This window comes from Trachurus japonicus, chromosome 4 (assembly GCF_045865225.1).
Source record: "Trachurus japonicus isolate A0001 chromosome 4, Traja_1.0".
In the NCBI taxonomy this organism is placed as follows: domain Eukaryota; kingdom Metazoa; phylum Chordata; class Actinopteri; order Carangiformes; family Carangidae; genus Trachurus; species Trachurus japonicus.
The window spans coordinates 8,325,874-8,352,574 of NC_140910.1; the positions used below are offsets into that span (position 1 = coordinate 8,325,874).

A 26,701-nucleotide genomic window follows, 5' to 3' on the forward strand; every position below is an offset into this window, starting at 1 on the left:
CGCGATCTTCCGTTTAGCATTAAAAACTCATAACAACAGGTAAAGGCTCTGTTTGTGGTGCTGCCAAATCTATTCAAACGCTTCACCTTTGTTGAGTGAAAAACGACTCATATCCTACCGGAAACCAGAGTACCCGGAAGAAGTTTATGCTTACACACACATGCAGGCTGGAGTTGTATCCTACATTAAGTTCGATCTCCTTGACTTCTCCACCTTTTCAACAACTGACACTTGATGATGAAGTGAACAAATGGCCGACATCATAACCCAAGAGAATGAAGGAGATCTTCAGGCTCAAGTAAGATGTTTGTCCTCGACAGCCTGTCTGACTGATTCAAGACAAGGCTGGCAAGTTGTGTGTAGGCTACTGCCTGATTACTGTCAGTGGCCTGCAGAGCTCGCTCAAGACAATTTGAAGTTGTGGACAGGTGTAACAAAGGTCATACAGCAGACAGCTCAATAACAATCAGGCACAATAAATCTGACAACTCTGAGATGAATGGCACAACAAACCTTTCAGTATCTGTCTGAGAATCATAATGGTCCTATAATTAAAGTGCATAGACCATAAAATAAAGAGGAACACACACACACACACGCACACACACACGATCCAGGTAGCTCCCAAGGTGGCTGGATTCATTAACACGTTTTGTTTGTGATGTTTGAAACTTAGCAGGTGCTGCACAAAGGCTGCACATCAGCCAACAAATACACCACAGATCAGCACCACATCATTTAACCTCCAGCTCTGTGCATGAGAACAGAGCTTCTTTTTACCCAGTGTGTCTGGTCTGGTCTGTCATGGCTGTGCCACTCATACTGAGAGTGCATTCAGATCAAAGTGTCCAATTTTGAAAGCAAAAAGGAAACCAGTGGAAAACACAGGGGTTTGTTTAACAGCACTCACTGAGAAGCATTGTGATGAGCCGTCTCCAAAGACTTGACTCCATTTCTTAACCAGACGGACAGAGATGTCATGTTTCCTCAATTTAAAAAAATTGTTTTTGTCAAAGGAAAATGAACTTTCTACGTTGTATGAGAGTGGAAAGTAACATTGATGTAGATGGTGGCAAACCTCTTATATTTTGTACAAACTGAGCACAAACATGTCATGATCATCTCCTTAATCCAGCTTTTGTTGGCAGTTTAAAATCAAATCCTAATGAATTAGTCAAACAATGTTCTGTCATGTTGTGAAGGGAATATTTTTGTTTATCATGCAGATGGTATAAGCCTGGGGATTATTAAAGCTCTGGTGTAGTATTGTGTGCTTTGGATGTGAATTTTATTCAGGGAATTTTTCAGCTTTAAACACATCACTGGTCCAAATGATGAAATGACTAAATGGATTAAAATCGTACTTGAAGCTGACAGACACACATTGATGCTTTTATTATGTTTTGACTTTCTCCTTGTAGATTGAAGAGGTGGAGGCTCTGTCATCCATATACGGTGATGAATGGTGTGTTATAGATGAAGCATCCAGAATATTTTGCATCAAAATATCCAACGACTTAGACAAGCCAAAGCTGACGGCATGTTTGCAGGTAGAGGGAAAAAAACAATCTTATATCAGTCACATGTGCACTTTGTTTATGTGTCAAGTAAGTTTATGATTTTTTTTCTTCACATTGATAGATAATTCTCCCACCTGATTATCCCAGCGCAGCCCCTCCCATCTACCAGATCAAGTAAGTCAATTTGCCTTTCAAATGTAATCTTGTGGCAATCTGCTGAACTGATAGAACAACAACATGCCACTCCAAAGCCCACTCCTCGTGCTGCTCAATAACCCTCTGTTTGTTCTCGGCTTTTATAGTGCGGCGTGGTTGCGAGGCCCTGAGAGGGCCAAATTGGCAAACAGCCTTGAAGACCTCTATGTGTGAGTACCTCTCATAATTGGTGACTTCACGAGGACACGCTGTAGAGTGACAACAAAGGCCTTTCATGATTGTTTCCCTGGCTGTCTCTCTTCAGTCGGTGCCTCATATATTGAAAATTATTCAAATGTCGACAGGGAGCACATGGGAGAGAGCATCCTCTACCTGTGGGTGGAAAAAATTAGAGAATTCCTGGTGGAGAAGTCCCAGAGCTCAGAAACAGGTAAGGTGTGAAAAATTAAATTCATGCTTTGGGGCGACGCTTTTATAAACAGTTTGTAATGTTTTGCGGTGACACTTTAAAGAAGCTTAACAGTGCTTTAGGCTGTAGAACAGTAAGTGCAGATATTTTTGTTTCACTCATTGATTTTACTTGACCAGATGTTAAACTGTGTCTCTTCAGTAACTGTCGTCCATGAAAGATTTCAGTGTGACAAATTTACCACACAAATTTCACTGTCAACAATTAGGGCTTTTCATCTTTAGCCAATAATAAAATGACCACTGTCTGTAGCAGGTTTTAGCAGCAGGAAGATTAATGTTAATGATTTGTGATTAATGATTGTCTACCTGACTTATTTCCAGTTGATTCACAAAGACCATCAAAAACTTAAATACACACATTCATGATAAAGTAACATATAAAAATGATGCAAATTTATGGTGGCCTGGAGGTGCAAACCAACATTACAAAATCCGAAACACTTTTACAAAGCTTGAGACAAATTTACATTTTAGAAAACATTTTTATATATCATAAAACAAAATTACATTAGGCTACCATAACACATTTACAAGTCCCGAAAAAAATGTACATTTCAGAAAACAAATTAACAAGAAAGGAAACACTTTTACAAACACTGAGACAAATTTACAAATAACACCAACTGGAAAGGGAATGTACCAACTCCGGGGTTGAACCGCAGCCAATACGACTTGTTGTTGTTGTTGATGGATCCATCATCATTTGTTTTCTGTAATGCAAATTTGTTTCTGGACTTGTAAATGTGTTATGGTAATGTAATTTTGTTTTATGATATATAAAAATGGATTCTAAAATGTAAATATGTCTCAAGCTTTGTAAAAGTGTTTACGTGCCATTTTGTATAGTTGGTTTGCACCTCCAGGCCACCGTACAAATTAGATATACAATTAAAAATGCAATGTAATATTTGAATTTGAATTTATTTATTCAGATAGCCCCTTGAGATGAATCATCTAATTTTCGAGGGGGTCCTAATAACTAAACTAAAAAAGTAATACCGTTGAAGTATCTTTGAAGTTGAAGTTTCTTTTATTATTTTATTGTGCTTTTATGGCGATATGGATCCCCTTGGGTCTGAAATAAAGAAATTAATAAAATGAATGAATATCAAAGCCTCAGTCCACGGAGAAATTCACAGAACCTGTATCTAGATTCTGAGCCTTTATGTCTCATGTCTCACATGTCACATTATGTCACAACAAAGCAGTCATCACTCTCAGTGGCGTCCTGAAACAATGTACAACAACATGTAAACAAATAAAGGTGAGACGATTTCACAGATCATGAAAGCAAGTCAAAGACTGCATCAGTGTACTGCAGTACGATCACTGTCATGTGTGTTCAGTTTGAACCTGAACGTCATTCATCAGGACTAGAAATGTTTCAGTTGTGATGAGTTCATGTTAAAACAGTTCACCAAATGAAAGATAATGTAAAAGGAAACATTCAGCACACTACTCCTTTTATTATTTCTGCATATGAATTGTAAATTGCTGCTAAATAGCACAACCCATAACGATGATAATGAATGCCCTGAGAAGTCGGTCATTTTGCTTTATAATAAATTATATAGAATTAAATACTGTCTCATTACTGTTACTTAATTCACTCTGGAAAAGTGTGTATCCACATGGTCAAAGGAGAGCTGAGTTACCACCACGTTCAAAACCACAAATATATCTGACAGTTAAAAAAAAACAAAAAACACTGGAGAAGTGTAAAATATGGGACCTGTAAACAGTTTGAATCATTTTTAGAAGAAAAGAGGGTTTAGGCTGTTTTTTGTTCAGTGATAGAGCTATCTGCTGTGATCTGAAGCTGTCGTTAGATGAACACAAAGGCCTGTAGGCGCTTTAAAAAACTCTTCGGTGTCTGACTGAATTAAGATCAATATCTTTGTAATGCCTTCTGTTACCTCGGCAAAATGTGTTGATGTGTAAAAAGAGCAAAAGATACCAAGTGTCAGCATGAGTCGGGTTTTTCTGGGGGTTGGTCCGGTCTGACTACAGTTCAGACCAGTGCTGTCTATTATTAAGGCTGATGGTCTCCTTTGAGCCACAAGCCTGGAAAGCATTAACTCTCCTCTCCTTTGTTGTGGAGCACAAATCGTCCTCTCTCGCATGTGGTATTAAAAGTGACTGTTGGCAGCACTTTGGTACCGAGGTGCAGGTTTGATGGCTTGTTCCCATTCAAATGACACAGACATGGTGGAGAATGGGAAAAATAAGGCTGAAGACACACATTTCAAAGAAAAGGGACTTGAAAAGGAAAAAGAAATATTGTGCCTGATGATAAAGTTCGGTTGAATGAGACCAGACAAAAAGCAAAAAACATCAGAGCAGTGATTTGTTCCTATAAACACAGAGGTCCTCATTCTTTGAAAGAATTCTGGCAGCTCTTGTGTGTATGTGTGTGCAAACAGTCGACAATAAACAGCACAGGCACTACTCAGCTTCTGTTAGAAGCTTTTATTGTGTCATTTCCTGTTTTTATCATGGTCATCTGTGGTGATTAAGCAGGAGCTCATCTACTTCTAATGAAAAACATTAAATGATAAACCCGGGGATATTTTCCTCTTATTAAGTCCAATTTAGAAGAAACGAAACAAAAAACAACACCATTGATTGAACTGCCAGTATTTTCTGTGACATGCTGTGAAGACCAAATTTTAATCGTATTTGTGATTCAAAAAGCTCTGTGCTCTGCTGTCAGGCCAGAGCCTTTTCTTTTTTTTCTTTTTTCTTTTACTTTAAAACATGTATTTACATGTACAAATGACCAGAGCCTTTTCATGATGAAGATGTGGTGAAAACAGAGGTACTGTAGCAACAGATTGTTCAGTTTGAGCAGAGTCTGCACTGGTTTGTATAGGAAGCAGGATTTGAGGTCAGCAGGAGCTGGTTATCCTTAAAGCCAGGTTTTCAGTCTTGCAACGAGGATTCGCTTGTTCCTGCGGTAAATCGCCATTGTAACTGATACTTAACTCCTAATTTCCTCTGAAGCAGGTGTATTTCAGAGGATCAGATCAAAACCTAGTCGGAATGGAAAACTGCTCACCAGTCAGATCCCTGGAAAAATTGAGTGATCACTCCTCCAGGATGCTGGTATTCCTCTCAGCTCCAGCTCTCTCCATGTGGTCTGAGAGGTAGAGCTCTCATCTCATTGCTTTGAGTGCAGGCTAACAACTGAATGCACCTTTGATGAGTGTGTGAACACTTTCATTACACCTGTACTGTGGTGGTTGGACAGTGACTGAAGAATAATAAGAGAGTTTTAGGAAGGAAATCTGCGTGAAACTGTGAAATTATGGAGGATGTGTTGACGTCCCCGCAGGAAATTTAGCTCTTGCTTGTTTTCCAAAGCGCATCAAAGAACCGCGCCGCTGCTCTGAATGAACATGAGCTCTCCTGTTGATTTTAAAGGTGCATGTCTTTCACCAGACCAGTAATGTTTCACTCTGTCCTCCTGGTTGAGCATCATTACTGAGCCTTTTTGAAAATGGAAGTCCGGCTGTGTCTGAAATAACCCCCCATTTAGTAGATAGTGCACTGTATTTACCTTCATGTCTGAATTATCAGTGTGTGAATGTGACCAATATGTCCATAGCACGTTTACTACTTTCTGCTAACTATCCATCAATGTACTGCTCCACATTTTACAGCCATAAAAATCAGAGTTGAGTGACTCAACAGTTGCAATGATGCAAAATGATGATAATTGATAAATGGCTCAAATCCTTACTAGCCTACTACTCATCTCCGGGTGAATTATTGAGTCTCTGTGAACAAGAGAGTGATTTTGTGACTCATCAGTTGAATCCTCAGGGGTTGAAAGCTATAGAAAGGCTGGGGGATGTTGTCTAGTATTGAGAGATGCTTTGATTCATTGTTTGTAGAAGTTTTTTTTCACTTTTGACAGAGTATTATCAGCCAGAGCTCTTGATCAATGATGGATTACACCTCATGGGACTGATGTGCTATCAGTTTACCACATTGACACTGACACATAATATTCTGCAGAACAACACCAGCCCACAGTCCTCCTCAATCTTTTTGATGAATTAGATTTATATGCATAGAGTAGGCTATCAGTTGATTTGGGCTGTGCTCACATAAAGGGCACCTTTCTTGCCATGACAGCGGAGCAGTCATTTTGCTCACCTGTTCATCTTTTGTATCCTATCCCACTGCATTAACACACAGTGCACATACAGTATATGTCATTACCTGCATCAACCCCATCAATGTGTCCATTACTAATCATCATAATAATGAACTTTATTTATAGAGCACTTTTCATACGACAGATGTAGTTGAGAACCAGGGTTGGGTCTCCCCGCCTCATATGTTATATGTTACATGTTATGTTATGTTGCTTATTCTGCTTTTTGTCTATAACATGGAGTTGATTATTGATTGATTATAATGTTAAAGCAGAAGTAAGCGGAATGTTTGTGTTAATATAAGTATTAAATAGTTCTATCTTCCGACAGCAATCACTTATATAGAGTGTTTGGTCTGAAACACGGGTCTGTCAGTCACTCTGCTCTGCTGTAAGCCGAGGAGAAAACTTTCCTTGTATCCTACAACCTTTATCCAATGAGGAGAGAGAACGGCATAAAGGGGCGGTCCTCTCTGTGTGTGCAGCCAAGGGATGCGCGTGAATGTGGTGACGTAGGGACGAGGGCGGGGACTGCTAACTCCATCGGCTGACAGGAAGTTAGCCAAAACGACCGGATCGCTTACTTCTGCTTTAATGTTGACACTGACAGCGGAAAATGAAAAGGTCCTGGCATGTTCCTTACAAAAGTAAAAGACTCAGTGTGGCCAATAAAAGCAAGATGAAGACATAGTGTAAACAGTGTTTAACTGTACAATATAAATATTGAAGAGAACGATCAGTGGCAGCCTTCATTTTTGTTACTTTTTGGCGGCCCCCCCCAGATTCACTGTTGTTACCCTCTGTGTCCCCCACCAGAAAATACTCTGGACCCGCCCCTGTTGAGAAGGCTTTGAAATAAGAACAATAAAATGGTACAATGAAATAAGGGAGAGCAGACAATGCAATTAGACAATAGAAAGGCAATATGATAATTTATGTAAATGAACTTAAAACAGAAACCAGTAATAATAGTAACATAAAAGAGAATTAATTAAAAGCCAAGTTCTAATCTAAAACAGTTGGTTAGTTGAAGTCACTTCACTTTATGAAAATAATGTCGCACTAGTTGCACTCTGCTCGGGTGATTTGTTGGCTCTGTTATTAGACAGCATAATTTGTGTTATCCATCTTGCTATAATAAGTAATTTTAAAGTCAATGTAGAGTTAATCTGGTGATAATTTGCTCAGGTGGCATCAGGTCAAATATGATGATTTTACACGACTTGTTTCAGTGGATCAGCCAGAGAAGGTGAACCTGACGGCTGAGGAGGAGGTGGACGATGATGACGATGATGAAGACATACCTGACTTCAGGGCTCTCAAACTCAACACAGAAAACGCGCATCTCTTCATGGACCATGCAAACGGTACCGTTCGTTTCGTTGCATTGTATCAGAGATGAAAATGCAGAGCAGAGCTCACAGGTGTGATGTGTCTGACATTTTCCCTGCAGGTGAAGAGCTGCCTCCAATAAAACACGGGAATCCCATCACGGACCGGCGCAGCACTTTCCAGCCTCACCTGGCACCTGTTGTGACTCCCAGACAGGTGCGACGCATGAACGACTTGTGTTTATTTAAATGACCAAATTACCTTGTTTTGCGTCAAAGCTGAAGACACACGCCAGATGACAGCTCATACAGATTTCAGAAAGAAATTCTCTGATGAGACTGTTGGAGGAGGAAAAATCTTTTCTCTGACTGAAAGCTCGTCTGGCTGGTTCCTGTGGGGCCTTGTCTTAATGTACCGCCTCGTCTTAAAAGCTTCCACCTGCTGTGAAGTGCTGTTTGACGCAGGCGTCCTCATGAGAGCAGAGCAGCATTAACCGAGGCCGGGACACAATTTACGTATTGTCTGGCAGATAATCTGCAAGTGTCGAGTTGTTTAAGTTTTAATGAAGAGAGAAACTTAATGTCTAAACTGGCTCTGTTTTCATTTGGTTCTGGAGGATCAATTAGTCTCACAAAACAATGGAACACATACAAAGACAAAACGTCTTCAAACAATCACTGGAAATGTGAAATCCATTGTAAACATAACCATCCTGTTACTGTAACTGAGACACTGAAAGAGATCAGAGTGGCAGAGGAGGGGGGAGACAGAATCGTAGTTTACTGTTAAAACCTTATTTTTAGCCTTTCAAACTCAGTTTTGTTTGTATGAAATGTGACTCATAAACAGTTGACTACGGCTGCTTTGTGCATGAGTCAGACGGCACGTTGAAGTCATCTGCACAGATCAGTGCATCATCTTCAATCTCACTTCGTTTCAACTTTGACTTTATCTTCATCTTCCCTTTTTTAGTTGTTTTTTCCCCCAAACCTTTAAAAAAAAAAAAAAATCACATCAGCACAGCAGCAGGAGAATACAGCGTTGCAGGTAAAGAATAAAAAACAAAAAAACAAAACATACTGCCCACCCTCGAAATCCTTGTTCATAGCAGAACACACAAAAAAGGAAAAACATCAAAAGGGTAATTAAATCAAGTAATTAATAGAACATAATAGAATAAAATAAGGCAGACAGTTCACTGAAAGGGACAGTTAATGACTAAATGTGTTTTACTGTGACAAATAGCAAATAGCTAATGGAACTTAGAGTAGTGGTAACAACAGTAAGTAACTATAATGTTATATTAATTCAATAAGCTTATTTTTTTATATTTAATAATTTCATGCAGGGTTTCATATGACTGTAGGTTTGGTATTTTCGCTGAGGTCATTCCCAGAGAGTCATTCTGGCTTCTGCATTTGTCATCTACAATGAGGAAGTAGTAATGTGTGACAGTGACAATGCAACATGGCATGATGTTCAGTTTTCTGTCTGTTGTGTTTCTGCAGGTCAAAATGGTCCTGGAGAATCTGTACGAGAACAAAAAGATTGCCAGTGCCACTCACAATATTTATGCATACAGGTCAGTACCGTCACAGTGGGGTCCTGACCCATTAAGTGGTACTGCCTCCTGTGTGTCTGTCAAGGCTTTATAATGTGTACAATGTGTTAGTTAATAGCGTGTTTCATTAGTGGAGAAAAACACGAGATGATTACAGATCCAGGGCCTATCTGTCTTCTCAGGAGGTCAGATTACTGCAATTAAAGGTCAAACCAGTGCTGTGTATTATGCAAATAAGTAAGTAAGTATATATCTTGTCCTTTGTGTGTGTGTTCTCTTACACCTCTGTGTGGAAAAGCTATTTTAGCGTGATCTAATGAAGTCCGTGTCGAGCTGCTGATGCACTCCCTGGGTGGCCATTACTCACAGAGAGGGGATGTTGACATTAAGACCACTTTAAAGGAGAAAACAGTTTCTGATGAGGAAGCTGACGGTGTCACGGTGCCATTTTCTGACCAAAAATGTTTCACCGCTCCCCTGCCTCTAATGCCCTGTTGTTGTTGTCATTGTGTCTGTAGGATTTACTGCGAGGACAAGCACAGCTTCTTACAGGACTGTGAGGACGACGGAGAGACGGCTGCAGGGGGGAGATTGCTTCACTTACTGCAGGTTATCATTCGATTCACAAAACACTGACCTCAAAACAGACGAGTGTATCAGCTTCATAACAAACCAATTGTAACATTTCTTAAAAAGGAAAGACATTGCAAAAGAACTAGGCAGAGTTAATGTCAGACCCACATTCACTCTCTGCATCCAACTTTTAGTTTGGCCTCTACATCCATAATTGGTGTCTGCTCTAAGCGGCCTCGGTCATTTCCAGTCTGCATAATGAGGCATCTGCTGCGGCTCTTAAACTGGGGTGTTATGAGTCAGGAGTGTTGCACTGCCTCCGGCGGTGAACTTCAACCTCATGTTTCCTGTGCTTAAGTTGAATCAACATCTCTCTCACTGCTTTAACAACTACATAGAGCTTTAGAAAACTCTGAACATCTATGATTGTATGAGTTCAAGCTGTAAGTAAGAAACTGTTCTGCTCAGTGTACAGTGTTTACAACTGGGAGACAGCATAGGAAATAATAACGTGCTGATGTTAAAGGGATAGTTCAACATTTTGGCAAATTGGCCCATTGCCATAATCTCTAGGTTCTTTCCCTTACTTGTCGGTGCAGGCTATTTTTAGAACGGCGGAGCAGAGCTGCAAGCTGCTCAGAGCTACGCTACGGAGGATAATGGGATTTCTTGGTTTCCCTCATCAAACTCATCAAATGCACAATCCAACAACTCCAAAACGCTCTTGTGGACAAGTTGTGACCTGCACATTCACCACGCTATGAGATAATAACAGAACGTTACGAGACAGAGTTGTTTTAGAGGTAAATGCAGAGACTGATTGCTGAAAAACTGCCCCCGATAGGAACACACATCAGCAGTTTTGCATGAATTTACCTCGAAAACAACTCAGTCTCGTAACGTCCCGTTATTATCTCATAGCAGTGTGAATGTGCAGGTCACAACTTGTCCTCGAGAGCGTTTTGGAGTTGTTGGATTGTGTATTTACTGAGGGAAACCAAGAAATCCCATTAGCCTCCGTAGCGTAGCTCTGAGCAGCTCGCGGCTCTGCTCCGCCGTTCTAAAAATAGCTTGCACCGACAATTAAAGTTAACGAACCTACTGCTATGACTATAGGGGTTATGGCAATGGGCCACTTTGCCAAAAATGTTGAACTATCCCTTTAAGCAGGTGTTAGCATGGTAACATCTGACAGTTGGCACTAAATACTGAAGTTGATGGAAATTGTATTAGTTCTGCAGCTGTTCAGAAATCATTATGATCAACCATTAGTCAGTGTTCCCATCCCTAGAGTATTACTGCTGGCACGAAGTTGTTGAAGTTGTCAAATTTCTGGTGATGTCCTACCAACAATCCAAAATCTAAATTTTTAATTTGAACTCATTTAACTCAGAGAAAACCTTTGTATTTGAGAAACTGTAATCAGCAAAACATGAATGGTGCTAAACAAATCAAGATAATTTCCAGTCCCTGTTTTGACTGACTTACGTAAGTAATTATTTCACTAATTGCAGAAAACTGTCTCACATTAGCCAAAATTCATATCATCAACATGTCACCAGGAGTTAAAGCAAAACACTTCAGAAACATATAATTTCAATATTTCATAAGCAATTATCGCCATTCATCATGTTCATTAGCCAATTAGGTTTGATGTTACCACATCATTATTCTTCTCTCATCCTGAAGACAGAACCTTTAATTAAAACAAATGTGCTTTTTGAAAAACTTGAAGAACTAGCTACAGACAGTAGAAACTGAATCTTCCTGCTTTTACAACAGGAAACAGCTGCACTTGTAAAACACATCACTGGTATTTAGATCATGTGCACATTTCCACTCTGCTCCTCCTCACTACAGTTTGCTTATCTTTTCATTCCACATATCAAAGAGGCACTTGTCACTGCCTTGTGCTGTCAGATGACACTGTGAGTCACACACACACGCATACAAACACCCACATCACACCGAAATGTGTACGGATCCACACACTTTTTGTTTCTCTGTGATATTGGGTGAAGGCCAGTGGAAGCTTTGTGACCACACAGAAAGTTTGCTGTAATCAGAGCTCGGTGATGACTTCTAGTCTCTCTGTGATCTTCATTACCGGGGGGGTTCAGAGCCATGTCAGAGCTTTTCCAGATGAGATTTAAGGTTCACGCTCATTCATAAGATGATGGCAGTCGTCTCAACCACTGCAACCCTTTTAGAGAGATAAATCACTGTGAAATACTGCATTGGATTCTGGGTGCGTGTCACAAGCTGTGATCTGTTGCTCTGAATCCAGATGAATCGGGCTCTGACTAATACAGTGTTCGCTTCCAAAAAAGTCAGCCACTTATGCACACTCTCTCTCTTGACTCAAATTTTCTGAAATTCTGGATATTTTGGATAAATGAGTGAACAGCTGCAGACTCGCTGAAACATATAACTACACATTCTCCTGCATGTTGGGAAGCTTGTAAGGGTATATGCATCTTTTATACACTCCTCAAGTTCAAAAAAGTTTGGTAACACTTTACTTGACGCCTATCTCTATAACGCATTATAACCATACTTATAATGAGTTATAATATACTTATATCACTGTATTGCTATAGTTATCAACACTTCTAAATGATCATAATGCTTTATAACAATAATCACAACACTATAAAGCATTTTATCATGACTTACCGTATAAGGTCAGGTATTATAATACGTTATAATTGTTAGTAACTCGCTGACAATAGTTATCATGTTTGGCTTAACTATCATTATAAACACTCATAAATTACCATAAGGCCTTATAACAATAAGCATAACACATCATAAAGCATTTTATAATGGCTTATAAGGTCAAGTATTATAATAGAGTTATAATGCTCTATGATGACCCCAGGAAACATTTCCTCCTTAGTTCTTCACATTAAAGCTGTCCTAAAGCATTGTGATGTCATGTAGCTCTATTTTGGTTAAAGTCCTGCAAACTGTTTTTACTCTCTCTTCAGCCCACATCAGAGTTGTTGACAAACGCAGGCAGTTAGTTCAGTTGGTTCGATTAGTTGAATGTAAAATGTACCCAACAGCACACAGACACAGTTAGCCGGTGACATAGTGGAACTACTACAGAGACCGATGTTTCCCTCAGGAGTTGGTAGAGACATAAAACCAGCTAAAGATTAAAGAGCTGAAAGACAGAAAATATAGAAGTTTCTGTTGCCAGATGGACAGAAGCACAGACTGCATCAAGGCTGATGTTGCTCTGGGTCTGTGGTGTTTCATCCATTTCTGACCATTTGAAACACAAATGATCTAAACTCAGTCATAGCAGAAGATAAATGCAAACTCATCCATTCATCCTATGCATGCTTTTTAAATAATACTGGCCATTGAGCAGCGCTACAGCTGCAGAGCTCCATGACTGAGTGAGTGACGTTTCCCATCGGCTGTTGTTCTTTTAAAACAACTTGGCACCGTTACAATTATGTCATCAGGGGGCGTTAAGAGTTTTCAATAGAGACCAGGGTCTTTATTCACCTCAGCTGCAGAAGGTAACAGGCCTCTGTTTGATGCATGCTTTCATTTCTCATTTCCCTCTGTTTGATATGTATTAGAAGTTCCTGTTGCATTGGTGAGGGCTGATTACCTGTGTGAGCCCAGTCCACTCCAAATGAATGAATGAATGAAAAGCCCACACACAGGGTCAGAGATGGACGCATGTCATCATGTTGACAGCTCATTGTGATGTTGTATTTTGTTGTTATTTTCTATTAAATATTCAAGTTAAAAAGGTGTTTTGGCAGACCTGTGTGTGTAGTGCTATCCATGGTGCTGAAATAGGAAGTCAATGCTGCCATGTAAAATTAGCATTGAAGCTTTTATGTGGTTGTGTGTGTGTGTGGCAGATGGTCTGACCAGGAAAGAAGTTCTGCCCTGGACTCATCCACTGATGGCGGCTCCAACTGCATCCTGCCCACAGCCACACACCATCCAGCCATCTACTGAAAGTTCACCCAGTCTTGTTTTAAGCACATGCGAGCAGATAGAGATAAAAAGACTCACTGTCAGGTCACATCCTGCAGCTGACTGACACACTGTAGCTGCAGTGATAGCATCAGATCCTGCTCCTCCCTCTGAGCAACACTGATTAATCTTCTACTTGTGACACTCTCAGCATGCTGAGCAATTTACATGAAGAGCTTTCCCCTTAATCCATTCTTCTCTAATCTCATTGCCTGCCCATTTCCTCATTGAGATTTGTGCTTTCTGCTAGTGAACGTGGAAGTGTGAAGTTGATGAATAAAAGATGAACAGTGATGAATAGTGTCAGCGGCCAGATGTGGATGAGTGTCCTTAAATTTGAGCCAATTTCTCCCCTTTTATTTTAAAGACACATGAGCGTTTTGTGGAATTACTTTGTTTATGCATGGCGTTTGATTGGATTAATATCATTAACCAGTGTATGTTCAGTAGAGAGGATGAGATTAAACAAAAGAAGCCAGACACGAGTCAACGGTACTTCCAAGAGTCACCAGGGTTGTGACAACAGGACTCGTGAGATGTTACCACTGTTATATGAACAGCTGCAGTGCCTGAGATAGTGGCTTGTTTAATGATGTCTCTTAAATGTTGAATACACACATCTTAGGAGATATTTAAATGCTCGGCTTTATTTACAGATACACAGCAACAGGGGTGTTATATTCACTTTCCCAAATCCTGTGGTTTGATCTTAATTGATGGAAACAGCTGGCGACTGCATCTGGAAACAGCATGGTTAATACTTCAAATAGGAAAAGCAACATTTTTGGCAAGACAGTCATAACAATATCTATATGTCATCTGATCCACTGTGAACATGGTGATTACAAAAACAGTTTCTGCATACACAGGCATCTCAGACAGGTGTAAAGGACCATTATTCATTGTAAATATAAAAAAGAGAAATTTTATTCATTGGTTGACTATTTTTACATGTCATCTTATTTTGTGTGTCTATGTTTTTTCTAATTTTGGAAGTATTCATATCTAAAGAAATCAGGAAGTGTGGGCTGTCCTGCATTTGGATGAATGAATGAAACATGGTGTTTCTCTTCTAACCAAAGCTATACAAACTGACACACAGATGAGACTGAAGCTCTGTTGAAGACATGCAAATCCTGCGAGTGTCAGGCCATCAGGTTTAGACCGGCAGCCGAGCCATGTACACGTCATACAGACTCACCCACTGTATCACATCTGGTGTGAAACATTCTCCTGCCAGGGGATGTTGTTGTATCACACTTCAATGTATTTGTCCCCTTCATGCTCATTTCACACATTTCACATCTATACCGCATTTGTGTCTCATCACTAGATTCTGGACGTGCGAAACGTTATGGTGGTGGTGTCTCGGTGGTACGGAGGCATTTTGTTGGGTCCTGACCGCTTCAAACACATCAACAACTGCGCCAGAAACATCCTGGTGGAGGAGGGATACACTGCCTCGTCGGTGAGACTCGTAGATATTGTTCTATCATCTTCCTCTGACACATCATCAGTCAAATCTGACTGTGCTGCCACGTCTCTGATGCTGGAAGCCATCTGGTATCTTGTACTTCAGTTGGTTTACAGCCTTGTTCGGGCTGCAACTGCCACTATTACTCTATCAGTTCCTTTATTTACAGTGTTATTAGATAGATAATAGAGGAAATCTAAATGAGACACTGACAGGGTGAAAGAGTCTGGATTTTTCACATTTTCTGTTTCTCTGACACTTGTACAGAGTCAATTTTAAGGCAGCAGCAGACAACTTCATGGCTTTAAAACTAAAAACTCTTGAAGGCCAGCTTCACATGTGTGTCTGACTGATCCCACAAAAACCAATAATCACAAAAGAACACAGGATAAACAAGATTTATAGTAAAAAGATTTGAACTGTGACATGCTGCTCATCTTCCCAAAGTTAGACACTAAGCAGCTGTAGGAACGGGTAAGATTCTGTCTTTATCTTATCCATAATGATCAGCTTTAGACTATATACTTCACAGAACAGGAGTTGGTTGCATTTGGTTGGTTTGTCTCAGCCAGTTGCTCAGTTTTAACGATCTGCCATATTTTAAAGGGATAGTTCAACATTTTGGCAAACTGGCCCATTGCCACAATCCCTATAGTCTTAGGGGTTTGTTTCCTTTAATTGTCGGTGCAAGCTATTTTTAGAACAGTGGAGCAGAGCCACAAGCTGCTCAGAGCTACACTTCGGAGGCTCATGGGATTTCTTGGTTTCCCTCATCAAACTCATCAAATACACAATCCAACAACTCCAAAACGCTCTGGTGGACAAGTTGTGACCTGCACATTCACCACGCACCGCTTGCTGAAAAACTGTCCCCCGACGGGAACGCGTATCAGCGGTTTTGCATGAATTTTGCATGGAGTTGTTGGATTGTGTATTTGATGAGTTTGATGAGGGAAACCAAGAAATCCCATTAGCCTCCGTAGCGTAGCTCTGAGCAGCTCGCGGCTCTGCTCCGCCGTTCTAAAAATAGCTTGCACCGACAATTAAACAAATCTACTCCTAACACTATAGGGATTATGGCAATGGGCCAATTTGCCAAAATGTTGATTTAGACTTGCATACAGACAACATTTCACACTAATGCACTATTGGCTTTCTTTTCAGTTTATTAATGTTGGACAGGTGTTTTGTTAATGTGTGTGTTCACGCACACACACACCACAGTCTCATCTCTCTCTCTATGGCAGAGCAGGAGAGGAGTGAGGAATCATTAAGGCAGCTTAATAATGACTGGCTACCACAGATAAAGGAAGGTATTTAAAACGATCCGTGGACTTAGAATATTGACAGTGACATATTTTCATAGTCGTCATTTGACTGAAGCGAGCTTACATCTTAATCCTCTCCATTTAGCTGACAGCCAGTCTTTTCTTGCCTTTCTGAAAATCGAAGCAGAGTCAGAAAGTCTGTAGTCACAGCATATAGTATCATCATAGCTGTATTATAATAATGTAGTGTGTGCCTTGCTTTACAGTACGTTGCCACGGTAACTCCTCAGCAGCTGTCATGTTAGGAACGTCAGCTGATCTGAAGTGTCTGGTTGCCACTTGTTGTGGAGATCAAACACTCCCGTGCTGCGTTCACTGGCCTGAAGTTAGGACCACGCAGCTTTGAAGCTGTCCTTGTGTTCTGCAAAGTTATTCCACTGACGTCTCCGTTCACCCTTCAGCTGCTGCCTCACATAGATTAGGTGCTGCAAAACTATTTTTAAACATATCCATCCACTCATTGTACACATCCACACTGTATTTCATCCTGACAGCAGCCACATACGTGGATTTCCTCCATGCTCATGAGGCGCTTTACAGATAAACAAGAACCATTTAAACCAATTCACAACACACAGATGACCACTGGCTTCACACTGACTGAACCACGCCTGAGGCCTTTTGATTTGACTGGTCAAAAATGAAGAGCAATCTTTCAGAGCTGATCAATGTCTGCAGTGGAGGTGATCAATGGCTGGTTCTTTCAGCGGACTGAATCTATGCAATGCTCCCGAGCAGATTAAACACTTCAAAAGACACTGTGATGTGTGATGTTTAAAGGTAAAGCTGATACATCTTCATAGGAATCTGTCCAGCAGCTGTCAATCTTACAAATGTCCACCTCTTGATGGAGGTAGAGCTCAAACACACAGTCTAGATGGTGCAACGTATGAAATTGTTTGGCATCATGGGAAATGTTGTCCTCACTACCACAAGTGTTTCACTGATTCTGTACTGCAGATATATTATGGGGTTTGGAGCTGTCATTAACCTTTGTTTTGATTGTGTCTTTTATAACTTATGAGCCAGATGTTCAGGAGGTTTTATTTATCCACAGAGGAATCCTCTGTAACAAACAGACCTGGGGGTTAAAAGCACTAAATGAATAAATCAGTTTCACTGTTTCAAAATCTGTGATTCTCTGACATTGTAAAAAAAAAAAAAAAGAAAGAAAAAAAAGAAAGAAAATATCCCGGGGATTCATATCTATTTTAATTGTTAATTTGCTTGAGGTAATATTATCGTGTTGTTTTACTGATGACTGTAGTGGGGGGAGAGAATGAGCGACAACACATAAATCACAAAGGTTCCCTGTTGTGACAAATGGTCGCTGCTTTAAACTCTTTTTTCCAGCAGAGCCACATTCTCCTGTAGTTGTCAACATTTTACAGTATGGCCTGACTCACAGCAGCTCTACAATAACGCTGCTGGCCAAGAATGTTAGGAAAAGGAAGTGTGTAAATGGAAAATAAACAGGATTGACCTTTGAGGTTTAAAAGCTCCATCCAGGAAAAACTGAAGTTTCTATTTAAAAAAATACAAATATCCTGATATCTTCTCTTAGCCTTCCAGTTAGTACTGTTTTTATTGCTGATATATTATATACACAGGGTAAAACTGGACTAAAGACAGCAAGTTTCTCTCAGGACTGGAGAGTAATTGTTCTACAGTCTCGGTGCAAACATGAGTAATGAAGGAGCTGAACATTAAAAACCTGTCAGTATTTATCATCCTGCTGCATGTACATGTTTGAGAATGGACATTTTTGCTTGCCCTTTTTCCCCAGTAATTATTGGAAGTTTGTGGTGTACCAGTCAGTGCATTATACATTTCTGTAAGACAGGAAATCACAGCAGGACTCCAGGCAACACATGGCGCTGTAAAACACCACTCAAATATTTAACATTTGGCACCATGAAGAGCAGCGCTGGTGTACGATAACTGTCTGTTTATTGTCTAATTCTTACAATTTTCTCCCAGGATGAATCTGCCAGAGCAGGAGGGAAGACCAAGAAGCCAAAAAGCAAGAAGACAAAATGAATTTTAAAAGAAAAAAACAAATGCATTTATTTGTCTTAATTGTTTTTGCTTTCTTTGAAGTGAAAAGGTTGTTCTTAAATGTTTTCAGATCGATCTTAATGGAGACAAGCGATGACTCCTAGCAACTAGGGAGAAATTATGAGAATAACTAAGGTATTAAAAATGTCTCCTGGGAATTAGGACTTGTTGTTTCAGATGGCCTTGGCTTTATAATGCAGCATTTTGACAACGAAGCCTTGGAATGAAATGTTTACAGTACAACATTTTTTCATTAAAACAACCCAACCATGGGGATTTGTACAGAAAACAGACATCAAGTGTGTTTTTTTCTTTAAATCCACCAAAAACTATTGAGCCACTCTCTGTGTCACGGCTGGGAAGGGACTGAACCCAGATGCAGACACAGACACACAAAACGGTGCAGTGAAATGAAAATGTTTTAATAACTCACAGGGGTATAAAAGAACACAGAACACAGGGGGATGAACACCGAAGCAGCAGAAACATGCAGGAGATCTCAGGATAAACACAGGGTAATAACACAGACCAACCCACAAAGGACAATGGGAAAACACTGAGGTTAAGGAAACAAGACACAGGTGAGACACATGAGGTAATGACAGGAGGGCAAACACTAGTAAGACAAGTTCAAAATAAAACGGGAACTAAAGAGGGGATGAAAAATACAAATCATGACAGTCTGTTAGAAAACAATATAAACAGCCATGCACACTTCAATGAATGACTGTGTTCAAGAGACAAATTTTCATTTGGATTCAGTCGCTCCACTCTGTCTGGATGTTGATACAGTCAAGTGTTAAATCAGCTGAATCTGGATCAGAGTGAAATCCAGACAGAGGTCATTCAGCGTTTCCAAGAAATATGATAAAACATCACAGCTCAATAAAAACCCTCGTGTATAATTCACACGCCCGTGCTCACATGCGCATGTATCATCTACTTGATTCCTGCTTAATATTCATTTTACAAGGGTGCGTGCTCCCTCAGAGCGTTTCCCCCTCCCCGCCTCCTGTGAGGTTTGGTTTGCCTCACCTCTCCTTTTTAGTGTCACTTAATCTCTGGAAAGAAACAATCTGCATATTAACCACTTCAGTGTTGGCCTCAAGCAGATGAGGGCTGCTTTCTAAAAATATTCAGGGCTCATCTGTGCATTTGGCGATTTGGTTTCCATCGCCTCAACCTACATTGTGATTTTGAAAAGTAATTGACTTTTATCAGTGTTTAGTATCTAAAGGGAAGGGAAAATGACAGAGAACATGATCCAAGAGGGATTTCATTTGAAGGATAACGTATAGATGACTGAAATGTCCTCCATGTCTGAGCAAAAAACTCCATGCTCATGTCAGCCACTGAGAATAATTACAGCTACCTCACACAGCGGAGAGCTGTTTCTCCCTGACAATGTGTCACCACATCGAACCCATCGTCTCTGCCCCTAACAGTATTTTTTACAGGCTGGTGAAGAACTCCTGCAGCTAAATTGATGCTCTGTGCTGAGGAGAGGACGTGGGCCACTGAGGAGGTTTCACATTTCATTTATACAGTTGCTGCTGCTGCTGCTGCTGCTGCTGCTGCTGCTGTTCGAGGGAACTCTGTTGTAGTTTGGTTTGAATTTGATTTGGATTAAGTTTGGATGAGTAACAGTGTCAAAATAAAGAGCCATAGCTAATGGCAGCAGCTGTCTGATGAACTGTCCAAGTAATAGAGTCTGTAGCTGGCAGTCCATGTCTGTCATGGAAGGTGATGTCTGAAATAAATGTGTTGTTGAGAAAAGTGCTGTATAACTACGACACAACACAAAAAAATGTATTTTATAATGAAAAAACAAAACAAACTTTAATTATGGAAATACCACTCTTGGGACAATTATTCGTCATCATAAGTTCAATTTTGTCCAGTGTTGGTACTGTACCTATTCTCACACAATTTACTCTTAATTTATTCTTTAATATTTAAGTTTCTTTACTGAGAAACTGGAAGACTATGATTTGTAGACTGAGCTGCAGCTTCTTTTTCATCTTGCAGCAATGTCTTCCTTAGAAATACATCATTGGTATGGGAACACCTTTGGGTTCTATAGGCTAAATTATAGTCTAAATAAAACAAGGTAGTCCCTCCTGTCCTCTGATTTGTCATCAGGACTGATCAGTGATCCTGATGCTATAGGTAAATATGTGTTTGCCTCTTGCAGGCAGACTGCTAGGTCATCTCATGTCACTCTGCTTCACCTCATCAAAGGCTCTGATCTGACCTCTGATCAGAGGCTGAGTGGACCAGGAGGCAAACAGTCAAGTTGGCATAATTCACCGGAAGAAGATTGAAATCCTCCGGTTTTTGCACAGCGCACTTTTTACTCAAGGAGAACGGGTGCCACGTAGGATACTATGCATGGTGTAGAGTAAACAGTCACTGTATTTTAACACATTCACCCAAGATTACGTATACGTTCATGTTAAATTACAAAGAAGGAAGTTTATTTTGAAAATATGAGCGGATGTAGTGGTTATGATCTACTCTAGCAGACTAGATGTGTGTGACAAAAGCAGCTGTGAGCTCCTCGGAGCCCGCACATCCAGCAGGCAGCACTGTGGACTAAACCAGCTGACCGGGAGCAGAGCATCTGCAGAAATACACTCATTATTATTACTCATTAAAACACAAGCTTCAGTCTCATCAGCCTGTCTCTACCTCACTGAGCCACTCTAGGGAGGAAAAATGGGAGATGTGGAGAAAGTGTCTTCATTCAGCCACAGGTCGTCAGTCCTGTGTGACTCCCTGGTAAAGTGGAGCGGAGGGTCGCGGCGCGCGGTTGGACTTGCGTCTTGTCCGTGTGCGTAAAATGAAAGCGGTCTACAATGACTGCGACTGTACATTAACTATGGACGCACGTATTCTGGAGTCCAACTCCAGCGGTAACTTGACTCCCGCGGTGTCCGAGGCTGGGACCGTCCTCCCGGGCTACCTGGTGGTGGTCTTGTCGGTTCTGATGGTGACCCTGGTTGTCGTGGTGGTGGCGGGGAACGCGCTGGTCATCACGGCTTTTATTGTGGATAAGACCCTGAGGAATCAGAGCAACTACTTCTTTCTGAACCTTGCTATATCTGATTTTCTCGTTGGTGAGTTGGTGCATCTTCTCCTTCTTTGTGTGTCGTGTCGTTTAAATTCACCTTTTGTTCCTGCCTATGAATGAAGAAGCACTTCTTGTACGCGCGCCAAACACACTGTACTGTTTTATTCCCACAATATAATCATAGTGAGTCAGTTATGTTTCTTACCGTCCTCTCTGTTACAGTATTGGGGCAGATTATCTGAAATATCCCTTTATTTTATTTCCATATGGCTCTCACAGCCCTGTCACTGTGCAGCACCATTGTCTTTCTCAACACCTAGTGCTGCTTTTATTTCTAACACGTCTTTCTCTCACTCAGCGCAGAGGTTTTTTGTGCGCAGTGATTGAACAGGTGTTTTTTTTTTGGTACAGGTAACAGATCACATCCAGGCGTTGTAGAGAGGAGACAGTGGTGATTTATGTGTTTGTGTGTGTGTGTGTGTGTGTGTGTGTGTGTGTGTGTGTGTGTGTGTGTGTGTCCTCGGCCAGGTGCCTTCTGCATCCCGATGTACATCCCGTACAACCTGACAGGCCGGTGGATGCTGGGTAAAGGGCTCTGCAAGGTGTGGCTGGTGGTGGACTACCTGCTCTGCACAGCTTCAGTCTTCAACATCGTCCTCATTAGTTATGACCGCTTCCTGTCAGTCACGAGAGCTGTAAGTATAGGCTGTGGAGGTGCTCATTACACACACACACACACACACACACACACACACACACACACACACACACACACACACACACACACACACACACACACACACACACACACCTACGGACACACACGCATACTCTAAAAGGTGCCACTTCCTGGGGCAGTTTGCTCTGCAGAGAGGAGTCATTGTCATTCACTACTGTGTCCCAACACAAGAGTGTCTGGCTTTAATCTATAATCTTGTCCAGGCAATTTGGAGACAGACCTCCAACAGTCTGGGGTAGCCTAATCCGGACAGTAAATAATAGTCAATTTGCACATTAGCAGTAAAATCAAACCTTCTGACAGATAACTGTAATTCCATTAGAGGGGCTCTAATTTCTGACACTGTCATTTCTCTCGATGAGAGCTATTCAGATTGTTTCAGAAATCACTCCAGCTGTGTCTTTGTTCAGGCGCCGCAACCGTCACAGGCTGCATTTGACAGATTTCACCACAGTGGCACAACTAGGCCGTCCCATTGTCAAGGCTTCTTCCAATGCAGCTGAGCGATGCGTCCTTTTTGTCTTGGCTCCAGTAGGTGGATCCTTCATGGGCCCACTAATGAAAATAACATTGCAGCAATTAGCACAGTCAGAGAGCCTGGGAATGACATTATTAAATGTTGGGTTACAGCTCAGTTCAACTGCCAACTGCCAACTGTTAAACCCAAAGATCATAAAGCACAGCTTATACTGTAGCATCACACAATGACATTTCATTCAAGTGTCCAAATTCAGTGTTCATCCACTGTGTCCTCAGGGGAACAACTGAGAGTGTAAGTGATGGTAAGGGTATAAGATCTCTATTTATTTCCCTCTACTGAATAAACTGTATAAGGGGATCTACAGTATAATACACAAATGGGCAGTAATAAGTGAGTTTAGGTTGAAAAGATTACTCTAATGCTCACACTGTGATGACATCTGTGTGGTATCAGTTTGGGATTTGGGCTTTACTTCCTCTTCGGCATCCTTTTAACAATCCTTTATACAGAAGATACCACATTACTGGTTTACACCAGGTGGTAAGTGGGAGGGATGATGATCAATACTTAGGCCCAATCCCATTTCACCCCTTGGCCCTACCACTTACCCCTACCCCTCCGTTTTGCGCGTTCACGTGTAGGGGTAGGGGTGTCCCAATCCCCGTTAGGACAGAGGGGTAGGGGGAAGTGGTAGGGCTACATACCCCTCCAAACGGAGATTTTTCAGAGGCACACTCCAAACGGAGGGGTATGAAAAGTTTCCCATAATGCATCTTGCGGCAGCCGGCAGCAGTGGCTGTAAAACGAAAAGCTGTTTTATTTCTTGCTGTAGCGCTGTTATTTCGTCACTTTCTTAAGTTTTAATATTTTTTCTTGCGAGAAAGTAACTGTTTAGGTCCCAAATGTGCGGTTAGTTTACCCAAATGACGGCGGGTTAGAAGTTTGCTCCGACGATTTTTCGGAGAAGTGAAGCTCCAGGAGGAGGGTAAAAAAGAGAAATGGGATTGGGCCTTAATGCTATATAGCCTACTGTGTGAATTTGCACCTGATTTTGCAGCTTTGTCTTCTCTCCCAAAACAGTTCAATGATAACAAATTTATTCGGTTTTAAATATAAGTCCCTGCAAACTTGGATTCTGCTTGTTAAGCATGTGAAGCAGTGAACTGAAAACCAACAGAAAGAGGAGAGAAGTTGTGAGAGCGCACAAGACTTTGTAGCCGAGACAGAAGCAGGTCACAAGTAAAGCGTTGATGTCAGACTCTTTGGAGGATCTGTGGCTTGTGAAAAGTGGATTCATATTTATTTTGGTGACTATGGTGCGAAAGAATCTGTCGTAACCTGTGATCGCGTTCACTTCTCCCATTGGACTTAACAGACTCAGATCTGCTGCTGGTCTCCTAAAGGGGCAGAGAGGAGGAGACCCACGTCACACAATGGAAATGAATCATCTCGTTTCTCTCTCTCTACTCTGAGGTTTAGGGGATATCGCTTGAAGTATGTATAGGCAAGGAGCTTTATTTATATAGCACATTTCATGCACAAGGCAACTCAATGTGCTTTACTAGACTAGACTAGAATTTGGGATGTCTTTGCCTTGGGACTTTGATTTTGACCACATGCTTTAAGATTTAATATCCAGTCATTTTTATTTTTATTTTTTTAATAAATTGATTTTGCTTTCCCAAGATAAAATCTCAAGGTTTTTCAGATAATATGTTAAGTTGTTCATGGTTGATGTCGACATTAAAAACATTTAACATTTACACGAGGAGAGCTTTATTTAGCTGATTACTAAGCAGTGTTTGGTAATAACACCTCTTTGCTTGAAGCTACATTTATTTCGTTTTGATCAATGAATTAATCTCAGTAGTTTAGTCTGAAATCTTGTTCATTTATCGATTGTATTTACAGCAGTGAGCTGGCTTTCAGTGGGAGTGTAAATGGGTATTGCCTTGCCTTTGTAATAAACGCAAGAGTCTGGGGACAGAATTAGTCTAAAAGTGGATTTGCACAGTCACATTAACAGGACCATGGCTCACACTAACCGACCCAGCTGTTACAACAACCCAGAACCAGGTAATGGTTTTAGGTGCAGAATAGATGAAGACACAACAGAAAGAAACAGGGGCGAGTGGTAAATAGAGGAGCTCTGCTGAATAACAGAGGTTAGCCTGAGAGGAGGTGAAGTGAAAATGGAGCAGAGGAGAAGAGAAGAGAATGAACGACGGCTGATGAGGAGGAAGGAGTGGGCCGGGAGGAACCAGATGTCTCTTTCACACTCTTGTGTTGCATCAGTGAATGTGGCTCTCACCCCACAAATATATATATATATATTTACAGTCTATAAGACACTCACCAGTGGGTTTCACTCGCAGCATCTCTCTGCCGCTCCGAGGCAGCACAATACAAACAGGGGTTCAATTGAACAAGACACTCGGAGCAGAAGTGTATGTGTCAGCCTGTTATTACTGTGTGAGCAGCTGTGGCTGGTTGAAACGTGTGGATGTGGAGTTGATGTTCCAGCTTTCTCACTGTGACTCATTCTTGTGCCTCTCTCTCTCTCTGCTCAGGTCAAATACAGAGCACAGAGGAACATGACCCGTCAGGCTGTGTTCAAGATGTTGGCAGTGTGGGCGCTGGCCTTCCTCCTCTACGGCCCTGCCATCATCTTCTGGGAGGAACTCGTGGGCCAGAGCATCGTCCCATCCCACGAATGCTACGCTGAGTTTTACTTCACCTGGTACTTCCTGCTCAGCGCTTCCACCTTCGAGTTCTTCACTCCGTTCGTGACGGTGGCCTTCTTCAACCTCAGCATCTACCTGAACATCCACCGCAGGAACAAGCAGAGCAACGCCTGCGCAGAGGACAACGTTAAGACCCAAAGGACCGGTAAGAGGCACAGAGACGGAGGAGCCTGGTCCGTGTTTTTTGTCAAAACGCGGAAGGTGTCGTCCAGCGAGCCGACCGCCATCACTGCGGTCATCGAGGACGATGATGTCCTGTCACCGTCCTCCAGCGGGGACCCAAACACCAGTCAGATATTCATGCAGAGGGAGAGGTTCTCTCCTAACCGAAAACACTCCAGGCTGTTTCAGCACACAGCCTCCTGCATGGCGCCTGGCCACAGGACGCATGGATCGCGCCTTTCCCGAGATAAAAAGATCGCCAAGTCTTTGGCCATCATCGTCTGCACCTTTGGGATTTGCTGGGCTCCGTACACTCTGCTAATGATCATCCGTGCTGCTTGCGGCGGTAAATGTGTGGCGGACCACTGGTACGAGATCACGTTCTGGCTCCTGTGGCTGAACTCTGCCATCAACCCCTTCTTGTATCCTCTGTGCCACAGCAGCTTTCGAAGAGCTTTCTCTAAGATACTGTGTCCTAAGAGACAGTCGGTGCAGCCTCAGGTTGAGGCTCAGTCCTGTTAGATGAACTCTGTTGTGCTACACTGATAAATCGATGCAGTAACAGTTGTTGGTCAACCACTGTAAAAAAAAAAATCCATGTACTGTTCTTCCATCAAAAACAGATGTTTGTATTAAAGAAGGTGCTGGCGCTGCAGGCCTGATAGCAACAGGACAACACAGCATGCTCATGAAAAGTGTGTGAGAAAAGGGAAATGTTGTTACAATAATCATAAAGTGATAGTTGAGGTCATTTCATGTGAGGGACTGATTATTAGTCAGTGTATGAGCTGCAGTAGATTCAGATCAATGAGTTCTCAGCAGGAGCTTTGGCACAGAGGCTGAATGAGCTGGAAGGCATCAG

At 41.5% G+C, this 26,701-nt stretch overlaps 2 protein-coding genes across 2 annotated transcripts; both read left to right on the forward strand.

The window, feature by feature from the left end:
- The first annotated feature begins 116 nt into the window (after nt 1-116).
- impact (impact RWD domain protein) lies at nt 117-18,929 on the forward strand. The gene is made up of 11 exons (XM_085773725.1): nt 117-298; nt 1,422-1,550; nt 1,642-1,694; nt 1,823-1,885; nt 2,021-2,106; nt 7,542-7,676; nt 7,763-7,857; nt 9,150-9,223; nt 9,721-9,811; nt 15,114-15,248; nt 18,563-18,929. Exons 1-11 carry the CDS (start codon nt 251-253, stop codon nt 18,620-18,622), a joined length of 969 nt encoding a protein of 322 aa, XP_085629851.1. The 5' UTR covers nt 117-250; the 3' UTR covers nt 18,623-18,929.
- A 2,351-nt stretch (nt 18,930-21,280) lies between these two features.
- On the forward strand, nt 21,281-26,459 carry LOC146988418 (histamine H3 receptor). Its single transcript, XM_085773726.1, has 3 exons — nt 21,281-21,759; nt 22,242-22,408; nt 25,504-26,459. The coding sequence occupies exons 1-3, from the start codon at nt 21,483-21,485 to the stop codon at nt 26,359-26,361; spliced, it is 1,302 nt and encodes a 433-aa protein (XP_085629852.1). The 5' UTR covers nt 21,281-21,482; the 3' UTR covers nt 26,362-26,459.
- Nucleotides 26,460-26,701: the final 242 nt, after the last annotated feature.

What these genes read in the sequence shown, in the direction of transcription:
- LOC146988418 (XM_085773726.1), top strand. Translation starts at nt 21,483, where the DNA reads ATGAAAGCGGTCTACAATGACTGCGACTGTACATTAACTATGGACGCA. An exon ending in TATATCTGATTTTCTCGTTG is followed by an intron (nt 21,760 to 22,241) that starts GTGAGTTGGTGC and finishes GTCCTCGGCCAG; the next exon opens with GTGCCTTCTGCATCCCGATG. An exon ending in TCCTGTCAGTCACGAGAGCT is followed by an intron (nt 22,409 to 25,503) that starts GTAAGTATAGGC and finishes CTCTCTGCTCAG; the next exon opens with GTCAAATACAGAGCACAGAG.
- impact (XM_085773725.1), top strand. Translation starts at nt 251, where the DNA reads ATGGCCGACATCATAACCCAAGAGAATGAAGGAGATCTTCAGGCTCAA. An exon ending in CCTCCCATCTACCAGATCAA is followed by an intron (nt 1,695 to 1,822) that starts GTAAGTCAATTT and finishes CGGCTTTTATAG; the next exon opens with TGCGGCGTGGTTGCGAGGCC. An exon ending in CTTCATGGACCATGCAAACG is followed by an intron (nt 7,677 to 7,762) that starts GTACCGTTCGTT and finishes TTTTCCCTGCAG; the next exon opens with GTGAAGAGCTGCCTCCAATA.